This window comes from Malus sylvestris, chromosome 9, assembly GCF_916048215.2.
Source record: "Malus sylvestris chromosome 9, drMalSylv7.2, whole genome shotgun sequence".
NCBI lineage: Eukaryota > Viridiplantae > Streptophyta > Magnoliopsida > Rosales > Rosaceae > Malus > Malus sylvestris.
Genome location: NC_062268.1, coordinates 17,124,867 through 17,136,609, shown reverse-complemented (window position 1 = coordinate 17,136,609; position 11,743 = coordinate 17,124,867). Strand labels below are relative to the sequence as shown.

Below are 11,743 nucleotides of genomic sequence, written 5' to 3'. Positions count from 1 at the left end.
GGAAAGCTTTCTGCATTTTTCTAATTATAACCAAGATGGATAATAATATTGTATGTATACATTTGGCAACATTAATTACAAAGCATGCATGCATTATTGAGAGGAGGAACCAAAATTCAAGACCAACCTCCAGTGATCGTCCGATTTGGTTAATATATATATATATATATATATATATATATATATATATATATGTATATATGCTTGTGATTTCTTCAGAAAATCAAATTATAGGATCCTCACTTTTTTTCTGTACTCTCACATGCATGCATAAACCAAACTGATTTGGTTGGCGCTAGTGATGATTTTTTTCAATAGTACTGGTATTTTTATACGAATATTTTGAGAGTTTTAGTTTATTATTCCTTGAATTATTAGGGAGAAATTAAGCGTAATTGTTCCGCATTTTTAGTTGCATTTTTGTCTACAACTTGGTTTCATAGCAAAGTTTTAGGAGAATAAAATTAGCCCACGAGACATGATTATTGCAACTGCAACCAAATGGAGCTCCACTTTCTGTTACCTTTTGGTTTTCCTTTCGATCCTTATTTAGATTGAGTGGATTAGAAGGCATATCAACAAGTTTGGTTAAAAGCAAAAGGCATTATATCTTAAGATATTTTTAATATATATGTACATATAAATTCGTTAGTGTGAGATTCATCATATGATTCATACCAATCAACAGTTGTCAGTCTTTCGCACACAAATTAACTAAGTATTTAATGAAAGTTAACACATGAATACATAATTCACGATTTAACTATTTTGAATTGAAAATGAGAGATAAGCGGTCTATAATATGAACACGTACGTTGTTTGGAAGTCCTCATCTGAATTGAATGAAGAGAACTAAAAAATTGTGGTTCGTTAGTACATGTTGGTAGATGGTAGTTGCATTTTAATTGAGCAACCTGCTAGAAGTTGCAAATTAATTCATGCATCAAATCTCTTACTTTTCAATTTATTGTACTTTTTGACATTTACCTAATCATCAACATTCTTCTTGGTTAATTAACTCCTTTCCTAATAACAAAAACTAATTGTAAACTATGTATAATCGCCGTTTTTTTTAAGGGAATGATTTATATGAAATCATGAATTCACCGTCACATAGTGTTGCAGTCTAACTATACATTATTATGTGTAGGTTTCACTCCATATGATAACGTATTATTGACTGGTACAAAGTGATGATAATTTCGTTCTATGTAAGTTGCTTTATTTTTTGCGTACGTAATTTGCATGCCGACATGGATGTCGTTAGAAATTATCGCACGTGTATTGTTAAGATCACATTTTAGAGTTACAATAAGCAGATTGGTAACATGTCTGGACTACTGAAGAAAAATGTTATCCAATGTGATCCAAATAATTCTAATCTTAAGGTACTTTTTTTTGTCATGAATTTCGGAAAATAGTAATGTTAGGGAGACTAAATTTGGTAATACAAGACATAGCAATTGATGATTAGATTATTACTTTTTTTTAGTAGATCGATATTTTTACACTAAGGGGATGGGAGTTCGGCAAAGCCACACAATAAGCAACCTAATTTGGTATCGAATAATTCTCCATCCACGAGATTCAAACCTAACACCTCTCACTTCAAAGTAAAGAGGAATACCACCATACTGTAGTATTAAGTGACAATTGGATTATCACTTTTGAACAAACGATATTATCTACATTAAGGAATGAGGGTTTGGGCTAAGTTTCACAATAAGTCAACCATAATAATGTAGTTCAATTTCGTTTTTAGCGAAAATAGAATCTAAAATCTCTCACTTACAAATAAAGAAGAATATCACTAGATCATTTCATTTATAAATTTAGTTTATGAATTTAGTGCCTAATATTACCTTAATTACGCCCAATTGTGATCGTAACAATTCCATCAATTAGCCATCAATTAACGTTACTAATTTTAGCCATGCAAAACCGAGGTAGGTTCCAATTAGCCTTTTACCGAGTGGTAAAAATATGTTGAGTCCTTGCATGACAGCGTAGGTTCAAACCCTGTTAATTGGTGATTAATCTAATAAAATCTATCGTTTCAAAAAAACAAAAAAAAAACAAAAAACCTAGGTAGGCTATGTATTGGGGGCAGTCCTAAAAACTGAGTCCTTGATTAACGCAATTACCAGGAGAGATGGTTACTCACGCGCCTAACACACGCGTGAATAGACTGCCCCAAAAATCAACCAAGTTTCTTCTGCTTTTGTTTTTCTGTTAATGAACCAATCGGTTCCTTTAAAAGTAAAATTAAAACTTCATACGTATTGTTTTGACATTGAGGGTATATAGAATGATATATAAAGTAAAAAAATATAATATTTACAATGTGCAGCAAATATATCGACATCCTCTATCATACAAATACCTCTTTATTTAAAGATTTTTACTTTTTTTTTATTGTCATACTTGATTGCTCACATTTACAAACCTTCACACTTTTTAGAACTTGTACTCTAATTTTTCTTCTAAAAAAAGAATCCATGGTATGTGACGTTTGTTGTTGTTCAAGTGATTTATTTAGGGAATTTTAACGAAAAACTTCTGGTATTGTTTATTTTAACGAAAAACTACATTTTTACACTAAAAAGTCAATCTCGATACTATTCATTTTACCTTTTATTTTGTCTATATCATTAAAACTCAAAATTTTCAAATCATTTTCATTAGTTTTCTATTTATTTATGCAAGTGGGGATGAAAATGTGCGAAAAACAAACACAAATAATGTATCGGCCGATAAAAGGGGAAGCAAACCGTATCGGGATTGAGTTGAGAATCTTTGTGTTATTAAAAACTAAACGCCCCTACAATTAGCAAACAGCCAAACACACTTTTTAACTCTTTTTATTGTATTTTATATTTTTTTTTACTCATACGTGCCGCCGAGAGTTAGAATAAAGACGAATTTTAACTACATTATTCTAATTTATTATGGCTTAATCCACTTTTTCATCCTCTTTGTGTAGCTATAAAAAAAAATACTTGCCGTCGAGAATAAAACCAAATTAGTTAGAGTTGCTGCTTTCACATTTGAGTTTGAATTTTTCTTTTTACAATTTAAATTCCTTTGATAGACTTTCAGTTGTATAAAAGAAGAAATACTAGCCATATTCTTCGATCAAAATTTTAACTACTAAATTTTCGACCAAAATCTCGGATGTATTAGTTATCCTGAACATACCAGAAATTCCTAATCTCTCGCAGATTAAGAAAGAATACTCAAATGATGCATGAGATAATAAAGTTCCGAGTTAGGGAATAGTTGGATAATAAATAAAGTTCCGTGTTAGTGAATAGAGAGAGTGAGGGTAAAATTGTGGGGTCCAAAGGCGTTCAAGTGGGGCCCACTATCACTTTCCCAGCCTCCATACTCCATTGTTTAAAACCAGCTACAAAGCACTTCATTTGTGCAGTCCCAAAGAAAACCCCATTATTTCACAGTTTCACACTGAATGCTACTTACACTAGTCTGAAATCCCAGCTCTATAAACCCTTGATTTTATTTTCTCTCCCATTCTTTTCCCTGGAAAGAAAATAAAGAGAAATCTTACACAAAAGGAAAAAGGAAGACAAAGCCAGCTGGGTTTTCTTTGTCTCTCTCTCCATCACCCAAAGAAGCATATAATAAAGTCAGCAGAGATACAGAGAAAGAATATTTACACCAAAAAGGCCATTGCTTTGGGTGGGTGGTGGTGGAGAGCTCAAGGCTTGAAAAAAAAAAAAAGCTTAAAATTTTCCAAAATTTATGTTTTTATGGGTTTTTTGAGGCTTGTAATGTGGAATGTGGCTGTGCTGCTGCTCGTGTTGCTGGGTTCATGGGTTGGTTCTGTGAGAGCTTCTGTTTCATATGATTCCAAGGCCATTGTGATTAATGGACACAGAAAGATCCTCATTTCTGGATCTATTCACTACCCAAGAAGTTCCCCCGAGGTATTTTTCACCAAATGTGTTTGCTGGGTAGCTCCAAGTTTCTGTCTTTTCATCTTCTTTCTGTTCTAAATTGCTTTTCTCCATCTGGGCAACTCTGTTTTTTCATCTTTGTTAAATTTAATTTTTTTGGTTTTTTTTTTCCTTTGCTGTATTTTAAGTGTTGGTTTTTTTATTTATTTTTTTCTTTTGGGTTTTTGCAGATGTGGCCAGATCTTATTCAGAAAGCAAAGGAAGGAGGTCTGGATGTGATTCAGACTTATGTTTTCTGGAATGGGCATGAACCTTCACCTGGCAAAGTAATTTGATAGTGGCACCCTTCTGCTTTTGAATGCTTTTCCTATCTGGGCATGCAAATTACACATTACAATTTTTCCTTAATTTTTTTAATTTTTAATTATTTTGCAGTATTATTTTGAAGACAACTATGATTTGGTCAAGTTTATCAAGCTGGTTCAGCAGGCAGGCCTATATGTTCATCTCAGGATTGGTCCTTATGTTTGTGCTGAGTGGAACTTTGGGTAATAATAATTATGTAATTTCTGAAAATAGCAATATGCCTATTCTCAGTCCAGCTTAATGTTCTTAGATTCTAAGCAGAATTTATTGCTTCATTTTCCAGGGGGTTTCCTGTTTGGCTGAAGTACATTCCTGGTATCCAATTCAGAACAGATAATGGTCCTTTCAAGGTTTGGCATTGCAATTCCGTCTCTTTTTTTTTCATTAAATATACTTGTTTTTTTTTTCACTGATTAAATTTGTTTTCTGAATTACCATTTTGAAGAATCAAATGCAAAGATTCACAACCAAGATTGTAAATATGATGAAAGCAGAAAGGTTGTTCCAGACTCACGGTGGTCCTATAATTATGTCCCAGGTAGCCAAATTATACCATTGTTGTATTTAATCCAATCTGCTACTTTTTTTTTTCCTAGAATTTTTTTAGCTCAAGTTTTCTCAGTTTTGTCATACAATTTGATGAATGGAGATTGTAAACTGAGGAGTAACTTTTGTGTGACAGATTGAAAATGAGTATGGACCGATGGAGTATGAACTCGGTGCACCCGGTAAACAGTACACTGACTGGGCAGCTCAGATGGCTTTGGGGCTCGGCACCGGTGTCCCCTGGGTGATGTGCAAACAAGATGATGCCCCTGATCCTATTGTAAGAGTTCCTTGTCATGTTCTGGAGTATATTTGTGGATGGTTCTCATTTTATGTTCCCTTTTTCTTTGTCGGGTTTACTACTAAATAGTGTCTTGACTCCAAGTTGGTCATGGTTTACATGAATAATGATACCTCATTGCACATGGCTAAGCTGTGCTTTCTTTCACTTTTTCTCTTTCTCACTGTGGCCTTTTTTGTAATGATTGAACGGTGGCCATGCCTTATGTTTAATTATACTGATGGCCTTTTCATCTTGGGTTGGTGCCACTGGTGCTCTAGCTAAAACTACCGAAAGTCTTTTTTTATCTTGGAGTTCCTGGAAATGTGTTTGATCTGTAACCTGATTTGCAACTCGATATTTTTGTTGAACGTTTCTGCTATTAAGTATATGTTTTGTCATTTGTCTTAGTGTGACTTGTTATCCCTTGTTTTTTTTTTTTTTTTATATTGTCAGTTTCTTCTTTTACTAATAATTATTTACCTCTACAGATTAATGCCTGCAATGGCTTCTACTGTGACTACTTCTCTCCAAACAAGGCATATAAACCAAAGATGTGGACAGAAGCCTGGACTGGCTGGTAAGTTTTTGTGCTTGTCTCCTGTAATAGAACCAATTCCAGTTTCTGTACCACCTAAACTAGGCTTATATGTAATAAACTGCTCATGGATATCTTCTGATTATACTTGCCCTGTTTTATTCTGCAGGTATACTGAGTTTGGAGGTGCAGTTCCTTACCGACCGGCTGAGGATTTAGCTTTCTCAGTTGCAAGGTTTATTCAGAAGGGTGGATCATTCATTAATTATTATATGGTAAGGTTATTTTCTAGAGGTTTTCTAATGAAACCGCATTTCTGAAAATGTTAAAAAAATGTAATTTTGTATGTCTTATGATTCCAGTACCACGGAGGAACAAATTTTGGCCGAACTGCTGGAGGTCCTTTCATTGCTACTAGTTATGATTATGATGCTCCTCTTGATGAATACGGTATGCGCAAAGGATTTGAGTTCTAGACGTTGTTAAACATTTTGACTTTTTGCAGTCTGATATAGACCTTAACTAGGCAATATTTATTGTTTTCCTTCATTTCTTCTATAGTAAGAAAAGGCGGGAATTAGAACTTTAAATTCTTGGTTCTCTGTGGTAGATGTATCATATTGTCACCAAGCACCCTTTGTTGCGTCAGCCAAGTGCGTGCTTGTGTCACTTTCACCATACGACATGAGCCAAGATATTGCATTTCAGTATAGTAATGATAGTGCCCTACCACATCTGATAACAAGAGATTTATTCACCAAAAAGTGACTGCAAGCAGCGTAGATTCTCTCATTAAGTTCCCGCTTTCTCCCTGTATAAAGGCTGTGACTGCCGCATAAAGTTTCTTGGGCCTTTCTCTGAGAAATGATGAATCTCAGGACATCTAAACTAACCTTCATTTCTCTGGTAGCTTCTGCTGTCCCTAAAGTAGTCGCAAGTTTAAAAACGGCTTAAATAAATTTGTAAAGTTCCATATTTTTGCTTGAATATGAAAAGTACTGCCTCTTTCTTTATGCAGGTCTATTGAGGCAACCTAAATGGGGCCATCTGAAAGATCTGCACAGAGCAATAAAACTGTGTGAACCAGCTCTAGTTTCTGCGGATCCCACTGTACAACCACTTGGCAGATTTCAAGAGGTTAACTACTGAAGATTCTCACTTATTTTGGTATTCTTCATATTGTTTTGGATGGTAACTAACATGTTACCCGTAATCATACAGGCTCATGTTTTCAAATCAAATTCTGGAGCTTGTTCTGCATTTCTTGCAAATTACAACCCAAGATCATTTGCGAAAGTGGCATTTGGAAATATGCATTACAACCTACCTCCTTGGTCTATTAGCATTCTTCCCGACTGCAAGAACACTGTTTATAACACCGCAAGAGTGAGTATATGAATGTTACCTTGCTGAAACACTTCTAGCAAGAGTCAATTATAACAGATATTCACGATTTAGATGTTTGCAGTTTGGCTCTTCATATATTCCTTCATGTAAAGAAATATAAGATATTCGTTCTAGATTTCCCCCTCGTGGAGTTCAGACAATAAAACTTAAGTTTCAACAATATCTGTGTACAGGTTGGTGCGCAGAGTGCACTAATGAAGATGCCTCGTGTTCCTCTTCACGGAGGATTCTCTTGGCAGTCGTACCCTGATGAGGCTGCCTCTTACAGTGACACTACATTTACCACAGCCGGGTTGTTGGAGCAGATAAATACCACTAGAGATTCCTCTGATTATCTGTGGTACATAACAGAGTGAGTAACATATACCCATTCAGTCTTTTTTTCATGAATATTTTGTCTGAAGGAAAAGACATCTGACGGATTTATATGAAATATCAATCTTACTCTCTTCCCTTTCCAGTGTTAATATCGATCCCAATGAGGAATTTTTGAGAAGCGGAAAGTATCCTGAACTCACTGTCTTATCAGCTGGCCATGCTTTGCGTGTTTTCATCAACGGTCAACTTGCAGGTAAGCAGCAAGTTTCTGGTCATGCAAATTCAACAAAGTGGTCCATTTCCATAATTACTAGCAGTAAACTGCTTGGACTTTGTTAAGTGAAACACTGAAATATAATCTATGAGTTACAACACAGTTTGAAGTATTAGTTTAAATTATAAATTCTGCGTTTCACCCTTGAATATACCATAGTCGATGTTTATATTTTTTGGAAAGGGCTAATTGATCATTTTGTTATTGATTCCGCCCATAACCTTTTACTGTTGATTTCTTTTCCTCAGGGACTTCTTACGGAAGTCTAGAATTCCCAAAACTAACATTTAGTCAAGGTGTGAATTTGAGAGCTGGTATCAACCAGATTGCGCTTCTAAGCATTGCTGTTGGCCTCCCGGTTTGTTCTCTCTCTCTCTCTCACACACACACGTGCGCACATAGCTGAAGCATTTTGACTGAGTTTGCTGTTATGTGAGTGCAGAATGTTGGTCCACATTTTGAGACTTGGAATGCTGGTGTTCTTGGCCCGGTCATATTAAATGGTCTGAATGAGGGAAGGAGGGACTTGTCATGGCAGAAATGGTCTTACAAGGTATGCTTTTGCTTTCGACCTTGCCTTCTCTTTGTGCCCTGACATGTGAACTATTCATTAAACGGTATATCCTCAATCAGGTTGGGCTTAAAGGAGAAGCCCTGAGTCTTCATTCGCTCAGTGGGAGTTCCTCAGTCGAGTGGATTCAGGGGTCATATGTCACAAGAAAGCAGCCTCTGACATGGTTCAAAGTGAGTAGATCAAACTTCAACTAAACCTTATTAATTTGTTAGTTTCCTGAGGTGACAATTATAAAACTTATGTCCGAGCTTGTGTCAAAACCGTACTTATATGTGTCCTTGTCACGATTCTAGACAACCTTCAATGCACCAGCTGGAAATTCACCGTTGGCTCTAGATATGGGCAGCATGGGCAAAGGTCAAGTATGGATAAATGGCAGAAGTATTGGCCGCTACTGGCCTGCATATACAGCATCTGGTAATTGTGGCGCCTGTAACTATGCTGGGACATACAATGAGAAAAAATGCTTAAGTAACTGTGGACAGGCTTCCCAGAGATGGTAAGTCAAATCAAATAAACTTGATTTCAAGCTCCAGTTATGCTGACGTACAGGTAACTTACAAACTGGTTAACTGTTTATAATTTCAGGTATCATGTTCCTCGGTCGTGGCTAAACCCAACAGGCAATTTGTTGGTTGTGTTAGAAGAGTGGGGAGGAGATCCGAATGGGATATTTTTGGTGAGAAGGGAAGTAGATAGCATATGTGCTGATATTTATGAGTGGCAACCAAATCTTATGAGTTATCAAATGCAAGCCTCAGGCAAGGTGAAGAAACCGGTAAGGCCTAAGGCCCATTTGACATGTGGCCCTGGACAGAAAATAACATCAATAAAGTTTGCTAGTTTTGGAACGCCGGAAGGCGCTTGTGGAAGCTTCCGTGAGGGAGCCTGTCATGCCCACAACTCGTATGACGCTTTTCAAAGGGTATTTAACTATCTTGCACAACTAATACCTAGTATTTTCACTCTTTCCTCCCCTTTTCGTATTTTGCTTACATGTTAAAGAATGACTTTACTCTTGCAGAGTTGTATCGGACAGAACTCATGCTCGGTAACTGTAGAACCTGAGAATTTTGGAGGCGATCCATGTCCAAGTGTAATGAAGAAACTCTCCGTGGAGGCCATTTGCAGCTAATGATTCTCAATCTCTCAAGTAAACTGATGCAGGTCCGATATCGATTTATTTACACACCAATTAAGCAATTTCAGTTGTTTATATCTGGCTAAGTTAAAAAAGGTCAGTGCAACCCCATTCGGTCAATTCATTTTTCGGCTTTTCCAAGGTGAAGTTGTAGAAACGTACAACACACCACTTGGTTGAAAGCCTATAGAGTTTGTGATTGATTGTGGAGAAGCTGTAAGTATATACTATCCTCCGTTTTGATTGGTACTCTGTGTGCTACGAGAAATGTGGAATCAACGAGGGGATCGGAAGCACATCGAGATGATGCTAATTGAGTCCATGTGCAAATGTTGTAGTTAGCGGTATGGAAGCATCTGGTTTCCGAGTAATTTAAATATTTCAATTGTTATGTAACTTGGGAAGCAATTATTTCATTGCTTTGTCGTTGTAAGAAAGTTCCCAATGGTAATAATATGAAGTACTTATTTCATTATTAAATCTCTCTTGGATAAACGGTATCATGATCAAATCTCGACAGCAGTGTTGTTTCTCTGCAAAGTTTACTAACTGTTTTTAGGAGAGCGCACGGCGGGCATTTAAATGAATGACACGATGACACAAATTTATACGTAGACCGCCCATTCAGACAAAAACCAACTCGATCAATGATTTAGATATGCCCGATTCAGACAAAAACCTGTCCCACGATATGATTTACCATCTCTGGGAAGCCTCCCCACAGTTGCTTAAATATTTCTTCACATCAAATGTCGAAGCATGGTAGCACTCGCTACAACTTCCGGTTGAGGTCGATGCTCCTGCCATTTATCCATACTTAACACTTATGCTGCATTACCTGCAAGTCGCCATTGATGAAAACGTGCAAAGCAATACCAGCTGACAAGAATGTAAGCGCGTGATACTTCCTGCTTCTGAAAAATTACTCATTAGGATCAATCTTAAAACTGGAAGGGGAAACGAACAGGATAGGATTTTCATATAAATCAGTCAGAGGTGTTCTCCTTCACACAATTTTCATGGAAAAAGACTGAAATAATGCATGGGACACATGTTACTCTGTTGTGTACAAGTTCCAACCGTCTGTTCCAACAACCCGGCTGTGGTAAATGAAGTGTCTTCATAAGAGGTTGTCTCGCCGGGGTAAAGACTGCAAGAGAATCAACTGTGAAGAGGAACACGAGGCATCTTCATCTTTGCACTTCGTGAGCCAACCTTTACACAGATATTGGTGAAACATCGTAAGGTTTTAGTGTCTGAACTCCGAGAGGGGAAATCTGCAAGGGTATTTATTCTATTTTTACTTTACGTCACGGAGTAAATTCAAATGCTTACAACGGAAAATCATCTAAATCATCAATACCATGTTAAAATTGGCTCTTATGGTACACTTGAGATATATACATACACCAATACAGTTTTCAGAAGACTTATTTTACCAGATAGAACCTTTTAGTCAATTTACTAAAGCAAGTGCAGAAAAATTTCAGCACGGTGACATTCTTAATCTGTAGTTCCAAATCCTTCCTGACAACAATGTATGATACAGTGGTAATTTCAAATAAATGCAGCAGATGCTCCAGATTTCAATTTGAATACACGAGTCTAAATGGTTATCTCAGTGACAAGAAGTTGATTACTATCCAAATCAATAGTAAAAAAGATACCAAAGTTTATAAGAGAATCTCGAGTAGATCTTCCTCTTGGTAAATTCCAATTGGCAAACTTGGCTATCAAATAGACTAATATGCATATATGTCCATTCAAAGTCGCTTCTTTTTCTACCGGTCAGTTATATGATTGCAAACAGTAGGTGGCAATGACAATCTTATACAGGGAAAAAGGGTTTAGGAAACTACATATAAAGCATCATTGTAGAGATTTGTCTAGGAAAGTCCTAATACATATAAACTTGCAAGTGAAAGCTTCAACACAGAATGGACAAATGAAATTGTTCGATGAAAGCCTGCTGAAAAAGCATCTGTTATATACAAAATCATCACATTCCCATGAGTTCATAGGAAATGCTTACACATTGTAATTAGTAATAGGAGCTGTATTGACATTAAAGAAACTGAATAAAGGAAAAACAAATATGGAATGTAGACTATATCTGTAAGGGGAAAGTTCAGCCAACCAAGAAATCCCTGAAATTGAAGCAATAAATGATGCCCAAAAAACATAGAAATTTAGAGCATCAACTAGGAAAGTCTGCAAACTCATACATGAAGGTGTATCCAAAAGACGAAAATCATCATAGTCCCAAGATTTAATAGGAAACGCTCACACCTACTGACAGTAAAGAAACTAATGAGACCACTCTAATTGCCCATAATGCACAGCAAACTATAAATCATTCCAAACTGAATTGAAATTATGGAG

At 36.2% G+C, this 11,743-nt stretch overlaps 1 protein-coding gene across 1 annotated transcript; it reads left to right on the top strand.

Moving 5' to 3' along the window:
* The first annotated feature begins 3,417 nt into the window (after positions 1-3,417).
* On the top strand, positions 3,418-9,841 carry LOC126582496 (beta-galactosidase 1). The gene is made up of 19 exons (XM_050246649.1): positions 3,418-3,947; positions 4,148-4,243; positions 4,353-4,465; positions 4,567-4,633; positions 4,729-4,821; positions 4,966-5,109; positions 5,601-5,689; positions 5,817-5,922; positions 6,010-6,097; positions 6,666-6,784; positions 6,869-7,033; positions 7,228-7,406; positions 7,516-7,625; positions 7,895-8,004; positions 8,089-8,199; positions 8,280-8,390; positions 8,514-8,719; positions 8,809-9,145; positions 9,245-9,841. Exons 1-19 carry the CDS (start codon positions 3,771-3,773, stop codon positions 9,353-9,355), a joined length of 2,532 nt encoding a protein of 843 aa, XP_050102606.1. The 5' UTR covers positions 3,418-3,770; the 3' UTR covers positions 9,356-9,841.
* The last annotated feature ends 1,902 nt before the right edge of the window (positions 9,842-11,743 follow it).